At 45.3% G+C, this 13,403-nt stretch overlaps 1 protein-coding gene across 2 annotated transcripts; it reads right to left on the bottom strand.

Annotated features, from left to right (window-relative positions):
- Positions 1-1,602: 1,602 nt before the first annotated feature.
- On the bottom strand, positions 1,603-4,072 carry LOC125523748 (beta-1,2-xylosyltransferase XYXT1). Of its 2 annotated transcripts, none has more exons than XM_048688810.2 (6): positions 3,737-4,072; positions 3,541-3,615; positions 3,359-3,460; positions 3,204-3,263; positions 3,038-3,115; positions 1,603-2,941 (listed from the first exon to the last, which is right to left on the bottom strand). In XM_048688810.2, exons 1-6 carry the CDS (start codon positions 3,882-3,884, stop codon positions 1,752-1,754), a joined length of 1,653 nt encoding a protein of 550 aa, XP_048544767.2. In that variant the 5' UTR covers positions 3,885-4,072; the 3' UTR covers positions 1,603-1,751. The 2 variants fall into 2 exon arrangements, with proteins under 2 accessions (XP_048544767.2, XP_048544768.2); XM_048688811.2 differs by having other exon boundaries at positions 3,359-3,451; positions 3,737-4,067.
- Positions 4,073-13,403: the final 9,331 nt, after the last annotated feature.

The raw sequence follows: 13,403 nt of genomic DNA on the forward strand, positions 1-13,403 counted from the left end.
TCTTAATACCACTAGGCAAACAGCCTAGAAGGCGGGAGTACAAATACAAGCGCACCAGTTTGGACTTCAACAAGGTTACTACTGTATCCGCTATGAAATGGTACACTGGCCCTATTTTTCTTTCTTCTGATTCTGGCTATTAATTAAGTGATTTTGCTGATTCTTAGTCGTCCAAGAATCTCTTAGCAGCCAGTCAACTCCATGAACCACCGTTCTGACAAGTGGTCTGTGAAACAATTCCATACTTGTTGTATTCTAGAAGTAAATATTCTTTACTCTCCTAGATGAAGGAATTATTAGTACACTGTTTTTTTTACTTATATGAGTAAATTTGTAAAATTATTTGAAAATCTTTATCCATTGGCTAAGTTATATTTTTTTTAACTATCAAGATGCTCATACGTTGCACGGAACATCAAGATGCATCTGTATAAATAGTTTATTTTTTGGGAGAAAAGGTTGAACGAGGGAAAGCCTTATTTGCAAATATGAAAAGGGGTGTGGGTATTTTTTTCAAAATTGCCATAGTTTCCTTCCTATTCATCAGATATAAATCGGACGGCCTATATCGCAGAATGGCAAACACACCATCATCACCGACTTTGTTTTTTATAAGAGTAAAGAAACAGGTGGTTTATCGGTGGAGTTTTGTCCTGCGCGACGGGTCCTGTAAACATTTACGGAAATGTTAACGCCCACACGTGTGGGCATTTGCACATCGCCCACACGCCTCCATCACCACTCATTTTGCCACGTATGAATAGATGACATGAGCAGAATTTTTTTTGGTTTTCGGCTTAAAAATGTTGTATCTCCTAAATAAAAAAGCGAACTAAAAATCCATTTTCATCATTAAATTCGTCTCGACGAGATCTTCAAAACTAAACCCCATGTTGATATGTTTCAACGATTTTTTTTTGCCAGAAGTTGCCACGATGTTTACACTGCAGTTGCCATAGGGCTTAAACTAAAGTTGCCATGTGGCAATATTAGTTTGTAGATCATGGCAATTTTAGTATTTTGATGATGGCAACTCCAGTACTTTGACCATGAAAATTATTTTTTGTATGAACCATGGCAATTTTACGTGCATGTATCATGGCAATTTTAGTTTATGGTTCATGGCAAGTCTAGTTTCTTAATTCCTCATTTTCTAAATGTCAAAATTTACATTTAAATGTAGAAGAAAATAGCTGAAACATATCATGGCAACTTCAGTGTAAACATCATGGCAATTCATATGCAATAGACATGGCAACTTTTAATAAAAAAATTCATCAAAACATATCAACATGGGATCTAATTTCGAAGATCTCATCGCAAGGGATTTAATGGTGAAAATGGATTTTCAATCGGATTTTTCGTTTAAGAGATAAAACATTTTAAAAACTGAAAATCCAAAAAGATTTCTACATGCATGCATGCGATGACGTGGCAATCTGTTTACATTAAAGACGTGTGATGCGTCTCCCTTCCTGCCACACGTGTGACAATTAGCGCGACCCAACATTTATTGGTTAATATGTTTGGTTTTCAAAATAAAGAAGTAAAATATAATCAGTTTTTTCACAAAACAAAAGAAACGTTCTTCATAATATCATATGGAAAATAGTACTATGATTGTTGTACATTGAAGACAATATTAATTATCATCCATGTACATTGAGACTATTCTAACTATATCAAAATCTAACAAAGAAAAAAGAAAAAAGAAAAAAAAGAATGTCATCGTCTTTGTTCAATCAAACTCTCTACCGCAGGTGCTCCAATGCCCGCAGCAGAGAGGGCCTAAACCTCTCTACGTCGATCCGCACGTCCTGCTTGCCGAGGTACCACTCCGCCACGTTCCCCCACCCGCTCAGGTGGATGGCGGCGGGGTCCTTGATCATGGGGTGCTCCTTCCCGAACACGCCCATCAGCGAGCTCTCCTCCGCCGCCACGCTGTACTCGATGTACCGGAGCCCCATGTCGCGGGCCGGGTCCCCGAAGTCGGTCCGGGCGATCTCCTCCAGCCGCCCGTACGGCACGATCTGCAGGAACACGGCCCCCGTGGGCAGGTACACGCAGTTTGTCAGCCCGGCGCCGTGCACGCCGACCATGACGTCGAAGGAGTTCATCTCCCGCGTGAACTCGTCGTAGCTGGCCTTCGGGCGCCCGGCGACGACCACCTTGAACCCCGCCGCCTCCGCCGCCGCGACGACCTCCGGGAGGTTGAGGATCTTCCGTCTGTTCGTCCTCTCCAGGATGATCATTCGCGGACGCCGGCGGCGCCCGCCGGGCGGACGGACGTCGCCGAGCTTGATCGGCCGGTCACGCGGCAGCGAGTACGCGTGCCTCAAGAACCTGGTGAAGTCGACCATGGTGTAGTCCCCGCCGGTTTCGTCGAGGGAGGGGTCGATGGTGAACTCCTTGCGGCTGCCGTAGCCCACGACGACGTGCGGGTAGCACCGGACGGCGCCGTCGTCGTTCTCAAAGTCCACGACGTCGTGGCGCGAGATCTGGGCGAAGATCCGCTTGTACCTGTCCACCCAGAAGGGCAGGAGGTTGACGACGAGGAGCTGGACCTCCCCGTTGAAGCGGCGCGCGCCGATGAAGAGCGGGACGAGGACGTCGGTGAAGTCGTGCCAGTAGTTGCCGGTGAGACCGCCGAGCTCGATCACCATCGCCGGGATGTTGAGCTGCGTCGTGCACTGCGGGGCGTCACGGGAGTTTGGGACGGCCCTCACCGTGACCTGCTTCAGGCCGTCGAGGTACTTGCGGGAGTAGGGCTTGATCTGCCACTCCTTGGGGGGAGCCCGCGGCGAGACGAGCGTGACGGTGGCGCCGGGGCCTCCCTGAGCTCGCGCGTCGCCGGCCAGCTCGCAGATGTCGTACTTGCCGAACGACGTGTCGCAAATCGGCTTGGCGTCGGCCACATTGTTGTAGTCATCCGTTCCTCCGCCTGAACATCGATCGCACGCAAACATGATGATGTTCACCAGATCGAACTTGACAGTTTGGGTAAAGCAATTCAAGTCAGTCACACGTATTATCATACCGAATTCCTTTGATTCGGCTGCCTCCTCGTTCTTGTCCTGGCTTTTCGCCTCCCAGTTGTCGGATTTCATTTCGTTGCCTGATTGGCACCACACATCAGAAAAATTTGATGACACGATGGCTGCTAATAATTGAACAAAAACAACAACAATAAACAGAAATGGCACCTGGTTGTTCTTCGATCGAATTTCTCCCTGCCCACTGCTGCTCGCTCTCGTCCTGTTTCTCTGAAGAAGAGGGGACGAAAAGGTCGAAATCGAGACTTGTTCTTGGTTAATCAACAAGGTATCTCTTATATTATTATGACGCAACTAACGTTTACCTTGACGCCGTGGCGTTGATGGTTCCGTGTGCGCCTTGGCCTTCTCCTCTTCCTCCTCCTGGCTGAATTCCTCCATTCCTCTGCTCGCATCATCTACAGTAGCTTCAAAACTTCAGCAGATTTAGCTACACAAAATTATCTAAAGATCCCTAGGTATATATTGATTCGGCGTGCGTGCGTGCCTTGCCCTGGATGGCTCCTTCGATGCTTTGCAGGGATTGCTTCAGCTGAATCGATTGCCGCTGGGTCCAACAAGGCTGCGTTTGAGCACCAAGATAAAGATTGTAAGGACTGATCATAAAACTTTCCTGCTCCTTGAGCTCCTAAAGTTGATTCCCTCTATGACAATTAGAAGAAGAGGAGGATTGATCATGATACCTTTTTGGCTGTAGCTGAACTGCGTTGACACCATCAGGTAGAGGAGCACAAGCAGGGAGCCGAGCAACAGGCCGTACGCAACATAGCTGCTCTTCCACGGCGACGATCGGTTCGCGCTCCTCGCCGCCTTCCCCTCCGCTCGCATCATCTTGATCTTATTAGCCTCCACGAAAATGGTCTTTGACCACGCCGCGGCATAAGCACAGATCTCCCGAGGGCCCTGGCTTGGCTTTCAGGGTGTTTTTATTTTCGGTTTCTCTCTTTGATAAGAAAGAGGGAGGATTAGTTCGTTGCGAGAATATAGAATAAGAGAGACACTTGGACTTCCGGAGGTTAGTTTACTGGTTCTTTGTACTTCATCGTGACAAGGAATGGAATCGTGGATCCTTCTCCCTTTGTTTTCTTTGACATGTACGTACTGTCTTATATCCAGAAGAAGTGAATTTCACAGCACATGACGGGGGCCTTTGCAAGCTAGTGTACTTGTACAAGTTCCATAAACATGTCACCAAAAGAATATTTGAATGCCGTAAAAATACAAAATATTCTAAATATGTATATCACACATTTCTTGTAAAAATGTTATAATTATGGAACTTAGAGCGAAAGAATAAAAAACCTAGCTGCAACCTCCCCTGTCACTCCACTCGGCGATACCGCGTGACCTCCCTTTTCTGGTGTCGGTGTCGCCGGATCCACTTCAAGAAGAGGGGGGTTCTCGCGCAATGGCAATGGTGGGGTGTCTCAACATGTATTTTTCACACGATGATTGATTAGGTGAGGATTGCACCGGTGGAGCCTCCCAAATTGGATACGACGGTCAGGCAACAATCTTGCCTACAAAGGCTCAACTGTTGGAAAACATGAAAATACCGTTGACGATGCCATAGTGTTACACCGATGTAAAGTATGAAGAACCAACATGTTGTCCATGAACACCGACAGGAATAGAAACTCCCAAACTCATTGATTCTAGACCGAGCGTCACTAAGATGGGATCCAAATTGAAGGACTTTTATTTGAGACAATACCCCTACCATTGTTGAAACAACATTACCGCGACACCAAAACCTAACCAAAGAACCCTTCCAACACACCAGAGACAGAGACATGAGTTCCCCTACCCTCCATCACCTCGCTGGTGGCCTAAGTGAGGGGAACTTGTTGAGACTTCGCGAACCCTAGAGCGTGAACCTTGACGGTGGTCGAAGAAAGGGGAACCGTTGAACTTCAGGATGGGGAGAACACTAGAATGAAAAAATTTAGATTAAGGAGGGCAAGATGATATTTTCAGAACCAACAAAGCTAACCGAAGACAAGTCCGATCGTGATGTGTTTGCAAAAACAATGAGGGTTGACAAGTTCAAACATGAGCATGCATTGTGCTACAGCGTGTCCAACTAGCCATCACGCACGATGTTCCCATGTGCCTTGGAGTCTATCGTTATTAGATAACTCGAACTTGCTTACCACTACCATTTATCGTAAAACATCTCTAAATCCTCTAAGAACTAGTTTCTCTAACTAGCGGATCCTAAGGCCTCATTTGGTTTACATCAATTTTATAGAAGTTCTAAAGCCTTCAGAGCCCTTCATCAGTCAGATGCAGAGACCGGGGTGATTCTCCTTTTCTTCTAGGCATGTTGGTTGCGCCGGGTGCCAGGCAGTGTTGCTCATGTTGTACTAGCTGACTGTAATTCTGTTTCTGAGGAATAAAACCCACTTTTTCCACGCAAAAAGAAAAAGAAAAAAAGAAGAGTTAATCCTTCACATTTAAAAAAAAAATAGACTAGACTCGTTGAAAAAACTTATATTCTATGAATCAAATGGCATACCTTTTCTTATAGAAAATAACATACATATCATCTCACTTCCTATAGTTTTCGTATTCTCAAGATGTCTCTATCCTGAACTAGAGAAGGCATCAATATATAACTCCTTCCAAAAGTTATAAGTTTGTTTCGACGAAAAAAAATTATGAGTTTGCATCCTTTAAAAAACTATACTTTGGACTATTTTTAGTTCAAAAAGGACAACTCTCACAACAAACAAGGAGACGACCATGCCGCCCGCAGCCACTGCCACAGCCGCCTACCTCGCCATCGGCCACCCCGGGCCCAACCTGACGCCCTTATCGTGAGCCACCCCGTCATCTCCGGCCATGATGATTTTTTCTTCCCCGTCGTCTCCAGCCACGGTGACACTTCTCCCGGTGTCGCTGGCTCGGCAGTGCTCCTCTCCGTCGTAACCGGCCACGATCAGGCAGCAGCATGGGCAGAATAATTTTTATAGAGGAGAAACATCAAATACACCTTTATATACAGAGAAACATGGCCGCCAGCTTCCAGTGATACGTTGTGTTTCAGACCATGCCATCATGACACTAGGAGAATTAAGATTAGAAGAACACATTCAGATGTGTTTAACATATTTATGCATGTATCTGTTAGAATAATCTCTCACGGTATCCCGCTCCAGTGCCGAGGCTGAGTATCGTGCTGTGGCTAATGTCGTCGCCGAGTGCTCATGGCTTCGCTAGCTTCTCCAGGAGTTGCTTCTTGATATTCCGAAGGCCATCATTGTCTACTGTGACAATGTCTCTGCGGTCTACCTCTCCGCCAACCCCGTTCATCATCGTCGCACGAAGCACATTGAGCTCGACATTCACTTCGTGCGAGAGCAGGTGGCCCTTGGGCGCGTCCACGTTCTTCATGTTCCCACTGCTCAGCAGTTTGCCGATGTCATGACGAAGGGGTTACTGACGCCTACATTTGAGGAGTTCCGATCCAGTCTATGTGTCACTGGTGACGTATCGACTGCCGGGGGGGGTGTTGAACATATTTTAGGATAATCTCCTACCAACCCCACCTCTAGTTTCCTTGTATAGATGAGGCCGAGGGCTGCCCTTATACCCATATATACGTGCACCGTGCACCCGGACAATACATCGAGAGTTGCATTGCCTCCAATAAGATGAAGTGCCCAAACTGTGGTCCGTGGACGATGAATTCCATCTACTTTCTAGACTCCTTCATATGTGTATGTCGCGCTTGGTGAGTCTTTAACAAATTACTTACATGGATCATCTATCATAGCCCTAGCTATCTAATGGACATCAATCTCAAAATGAAGCATCAAGAAGATACAAACACAATAAGCACACACCCGGCCTCTGCATAGCTAGGATGCATGCAGCCAACACCAACGCACGCACACAAAAACACGCCGACAAATAGCAAAGTCATACAAAACCAAAGCTATGAGCAGGCGAGGAAAAAAGAAAAAAGCCCCAAAGCGATCACAACATGATCGGCAAACTATAACAATGACCATATCTGCACCGACAATCTCATGACACCACGTGGACGACGAGGTTCTTCAACAGTAACACCTTAAGGAAGGGAGTGACATTCAAGTGTCACCATCACCGAATCCAGCCACCCAAGGCTAGAATCTAGGTTTTCACCCTAAAAAATCAATTCGAACATTCCGAACAATGCCTTCAACAAGGTAACGACATCAAAACATCGTCATTGTCAGGTATACCCAACTCGGGCCAGACCAAGGCTTTCACCCTCGAGCTCAAGACCGGGTGCTCAAGTAGCACCACCATCAAGGTCATTCATGTGTTGTCGCTGCCACTTTTCCATGATCCCAGCAGCTACAAGCGATATGACCGATGCCACTGCACAAGAATCCCTCTGCATCAAGACATCGTCCATAGTTTGCATCTCGCCGCCGAAGTGAACCACCATATCTGCAGAGATGAAACTCTCACAAAATCTTTTGATGGCGACAACAATCCGTGGCGAGGCTTCCGCCATCCTGGATCCAATCCCCAATGACGTAGTCAACTAGGTGGACGACAATACCATGGGTTGCAGCTAGCCAGCAGTCTGGGCGGCCACCGATCATCTGCATGCATGTCCATGCATGTGCATTTGTGTATATGCATTCATGCACCAGACCTGCGTGCTTCCCCTGATCAAACTCACAGCCATGGACATCATCCAGATCGGAGCCGGAAAGGTAGCTGCGAGATCGGGAGGCACCATGCTATGGACAGATCGGGAAGCCCACGACATGGGATGACAGCGGCCAGAATAGATCGGGAAGCCAGCGGCGACGACGGCGGCTAGATCGGAAGGCGGCCACCAGGGGGAAGAATAGAAGAAACCGGCCGAAGACACACAATCTAGTGGCCGCGTGAAAGAAATAAGAAGAAAGAACAAGAAGGAAGAAGGAATAAGAACATGAAGAGAGGCTTTCATGCTACTGTTGGGAAACGTAGTAATTTCAAAAAAATCCTACGCACACGCAGGATCATGGTGATGCACCGCAACGAGAGGGGGGAGTATTGTCTACGTACCCTCATAGACCGTAAGCGGAAGCGTTATGAGAACGCGGTTGATGTAGTCGTATGTCTTCACGATCCGACCGATCCAAGTACCGAACGCAAGGCACCTCCGAGTTCAGCACACGTTCAGCTCGATGACGTCCCACGAACTCCGATCCAGCAGAGCTTCACGGGAGAGTTCCGTCAGCACGACGGCGTGATGACGATAATGATGTTGCTACCGACGCAGGGCTTCTCCTAAGCACTGCTACGATATGATCGAGGTGGATTATGGTGAAGGGGGGCACCGCACACGGCTTGGAACAATCAACTTGTGTGTTCTAGGGTGCCCCTACTCCCGTATATAAAGGAGCAAGGGGGGAGGCCGTCCGGCCCTTGCTAGGCGCGCCAGGAGGAGGAGTCCTCCTCCTAGTAGGAGTAGGACTCCCCTTTCCTACTCCTACTAGGAGGGGGAAAGCAAGGAGGAGAGGGAGAAGGAAAGGGGGGTGCCGCCCCCCTTCCCTAGTCCAATTCGAACCAGAGGGGGAGGGGTGCGCGGCCTGCCCTGGCCGGCCCCCTCTCTCCACTAAGGACCATGTGGCCCATTACTTCTCCCGGGGGGGTCCCGGTAACCCTCCGGCACTCCGGTTTTCTCCGAAATCACCGGGAACACTTCCGGTATCCGAATATAGTCGTTCAATATATCAATCTTTATGTATCGACCATTTCAAGACTCCTCGTCATGTCCGTGATCACATCCGGGACTCCGAACTACCTTCGGTACATCAAATCACATAAACTCATAATACCAATCGTCAGTGAACATTAAGCGTGTGGACCCTACGGGTTCAAGAACTATGTAGACATGACCAAGACACGTCTCTGGTCAATAACCAATAGCGGAACCTGGATGTTCATATTGGCTCCTACATATTCTACAAAGATCTTTATCGGTCAAACCGCATAACAACATACGTTGTTCCCTTTGTCATCGGTATGTTACTTACCCGAGATTTGATCGTCGGTATCTCAATACCTAGCTCAATCTCGTTACAGGAAAGTCTCTTTACTCGTTCTGTAATGCATCATCCCGCAACTAACTCATTAGTTGCATTGTTTGCAAGGCTTATAGTGATGTGCATTACCGAGAGGGCCCAGAGATACCTCTCCGACAATCAGAGTGACAAATCCTAATCTCGATCTATGCCAACTCAACAAGTACCATCGGAGACACCTGTAGAGCACCTTTATAATCACCCAGTTACGTTGTGACGTTTGGTAGCACAGAAAGTGTTCCTCTGCTAATCGAGAGTTGCATAATCTCATAGTCATAGGAACATGTATAAGTCATGAAGAAAGCAATAGCAGTAAACTAAAACGATCAAGTGCTAAGCTAACGGAATGGGTCAAGTCAATCACATCATTCTCTAATGATGTGATCATGTTAATCAAATGACAACTCATGTCTATGGCTAGGAAACTTAACCATCTTTGATTCAACGAGCTAGTCAAGTAGAGGCATACTAGTGACACTCTATTTGTCTATGTATTCACACATGTACTAAGTTTCCGGTTAATACAATTCTAGCATGAATAATAAACATTTATCATGATATAAGGAAATAAATAATAACTTTATTATTGCCTCTAGGACATATTTCCTTCAGTCTCCCACTTGCACTAGAGTCAATAATCTAGTTCACATCTTTATGTGATTAGTTCACATCTCCATGTGACTAATACCCAAAGGGTTTACTAGAGTCAATAGTCTAGTTCACATCGTTATGTGATTAACACCCAAAGAGTGATCATGTTTTGCTTGTGAGAGAAGTTTAGCCTACGGGTCTACAACATTCAGATCCGTATGTATTTCGCAAATTTCTATGTCTACAATGCTCTGCATGAAGCTACTCTAGCTAATTGCTTCCACTTTCAATATGTATCCAGATCGAGACTTAGAGTCATCCAGATCGATGTAAAAAGCTTGCATCGACGTAACTCTTTACGATGAACTCTTTTATCACCTCCATAACTGACAAATATTTCCTTAGTCCTCTAAGGATAATTTTGACCGCTGTTCAGTGATCTACTCCTAGATCACTATTGTACTCCCTTGCCAGAAAGATGCTAAGGTATACAATAGGACTGGTAAATAGCATAGCATACTTTATAGAACCTATGACTGAGGCATAGGGAATGACTTTTCATTCTCTTTATATTTTCTGCTGTGGTTGGGTTTTGAGTCTTTACTCAACTTCACACCTTGCAACACAGGCAAGAACTCCTTCTTTGATTGTTCCATTTTGAACTACTTCAAAATCTTGTCAAGGTATGTACTCATTGAAAAAACTTATCAAGCGTCTTGATCTATCTCTATAGATCTTGATGTTCAATGTGTAAGCAGCTTCATCGAGGTCTTTCTTTGAAAAACTCTTTTCAAACACTCCTTTATGCTTTTCAGAAAATTCTACATTATTTTTGATCAACAATATGTCATTCACATATACTTATCAGAAATGTTGTAGTGCTCCCACTCACTTTCTTGTAATACAGGCTTCACCGCAAGTCTGTATAAAACCATATGCTTTGATCACTTTATCAAAGAATATATTCCAACTCCAAGATGCTTGCACCAGTCCATAGATGGATCGCTGGAGCTTGCTCAGTTTGTTAGCACCTTTAGGATCGACAAAACCTTCTGGTTGCATCATATATAACTCTTCTTTTAATAAATCCATGAAGGAATACATTTTTGACATCCATTTGCCAGATTTCATAAAATGCGGCAACTGCTAACATGATCCGGACAGACTTTTAAGCATCCATACGAGTGAGAAAATCTCATCGTAGTCGACACCTTGAATTTGTTGAAAATATTTTGCGACAATTCGAGCTTTGTAGATAGTAACACTACTATCAACATCCATCTTCCTCTTGAAGATCCATTTATTCTTAATGACTCACCGATCATCAGGCAAGTCAATCAAAGTCCATACTATGTTCTCATACATGGATCCCATCTCAGATTTCATGGCCTCAAGCCATTTCACGGAATCTGGGCTCATCATCGCTTCCTCATAGTTTGTAGGTTCGTCATGGTCAAGTAACATGACATCCAGAACAGGATTACCGTACCACTCTGGTGCGGATCTCACTCTGGTTGACCTACGAGGTTTAGTAGTAACTTGATCTGAAGTTACATGATCATCATCATTAGCTTCCTCACTAATTGGTGTAGGAGTCACAAGAACAGATTTCTGTGATGAACTACTTTCCAATAAGGGAGCAGGTACAGTTACCTCATCAAGTTCTACTTTCCTCCCACTCACTTCTTTCGAGAGAAACTCCTTCTCTAGAAAGGATCCTGTAGCAACCAGACCTCAAACAGTCTGATCTCTGTGCTCCGGTGTCATCCCTGGATCAGTAATGCTGACACCACATAGTACTCGGAGGATTTATAGCAGAGTAGCAATCACACACTTATTACATCGAGAGTCTCAAAAGAGAACTTATTACAATAAATATGGCTTAAGACCATCTAATAACGATAACAGCGGAAGGCTTGGAAGGTAAGTGAGTCCATCAACTCCAGCGGCATCACTGAGTATAGAACCACGACCTAAAAACTCCTTAACCGTCGTCTGAAAAGTCTGCAACATTAAAGTTGTAGCCCGAAAACGGGTCAGCACATGGAATATGCTGGCAAGGTAACACATAGAGAATAATGGAATGCATCGGCTGTACTATATGCATATTTGGCTGGTGGAAAGCTCTATGGTTACTGTTTTTGCGTAAAGCCAATTTTTCCCTACTTCAAAGGAATAAATTTAATTACTATCATGGTGGTTGTGAAACATTGAGAATGGTTGACAGCATTCTCAATCCCAATTAAGTAACATCATTAAAACCCATCAAAATTAATTTAGAGTAACATGTTGAGATTCACATGATAATCCAAGTACTAGATACTCAAGATGTCCATAACCGGGGACACGGCTAATCATGATTAGTTTATTACACTCTGCAGAGGTTTGCGCACTTTTCCCCACAAGACTCGATCGCCTCCGTTTGGTTTCTCGCACTACAGGGTGTTTGAGAAGACGGATGACCGAGACATAGTCTTTCAGAAGCGCTAGCACCTTACGATCGGGTAGACCGTACCACCTACAACCCCTACATCTGCTAGTCTACCACTGTAAGAGTTCGCACAACTTAGTCAACTATGCCAGAGCCCATATTGGCTTGTGGCTGCACACGGAAGTTTCTAGTATGAATAATCTCATGATCCCTTTGGGCCTGGGTGGCGGTCCAAAGAAAAACAGGCAAGTCCTGGTAACCCCAGGTGCCTAAATCCACCCAGATGTGTATTAGGTTGCCACCTTAGATAAACCCTTAATTTTCAATCTCACATCTGTCATGGATATCACTCACCCAATCCACGTCTACTAGCATAGCATGGCATAATAAGCAAACGTAGAAGTAACTCCCAAAGGTTTGATAAGAAACAGGTAATAGGTACTACCTCATCTACTTCCCATCCCACAATTTAATTAGATCCTAATCATGCAATGTGTGAGGATTGATCTAATGCAATAAAACTGGGTTGTAGAAAAGGTATGATCAAAGTGTTACTTGCCTTGTTGATGATCCGCGTAACCTAGAGATTCAACGTAACAGGCGGCGCACTCCGGGTATTCTATCGCAGATAAACAACAAGCATACAATAAGTACTCATCTAATGCACAGATAAAACTCAAATAGAAGATCTAACCAGAAAGTTCAACTTAAGAACCCTGGTTGGCAAAAGAATCAAATCGAACGAAGCAAAAGAGATCAAACGGCGAAAGAAAACAACTTCACTCTAGTAATCTGGATCTAGGGCAAATTTTACAGTAGCAAAAACTTGTTTAAGTTGATTATTCGGAAAGAGGGTTTCGAGACGAAACTCCAGGCGCTTGAATCGCCTGATTCTGATAAACGAGCGAAAAGTTATACTAAAACGAAAATCGGATCAGAAATCGCGATCAGAAAATAACCGCGGAAAAATCCGACGAACATAAATTTTTTTAAAAAAAACAGCACGAAAAACGAGGCGGCGGCGAACCTCGAAAGGCGCGCGGCTCCGGCGGCGGCGGCTAGGGTTTCGTGGGGCGCTGGCGGCTGGGCTCTCCTCGGACCGGGGCGGCGACTTATATAGCCTAGGCCGGCGGAGTCCAGGCCGAATACGGCCCGAAGTCGGTTCGGCGTGTTTTTTTTATATAATTCCGCTCGGAAGAAAAATAAAAAGAAATACTAAACGGACTTCAAAAATCATGAAATAAATTTTGCCGG

Source organism: Triticum urartu, chromosome 7A (genome assembly GCF_056163025.1).
Source record: "Triticum urartu cultivar PI428250 chromosome 7A, HENAU_Tu73, whole genome shotgun sequence".
In the NCBI taxonomy this organism is placed as follows: domain Eukaryota; kingdom Viridiplantae; phylum Streptophyta; class Magnoliopsida; order Poales; family Poaceae; genus Triticum; species Triticum urartu.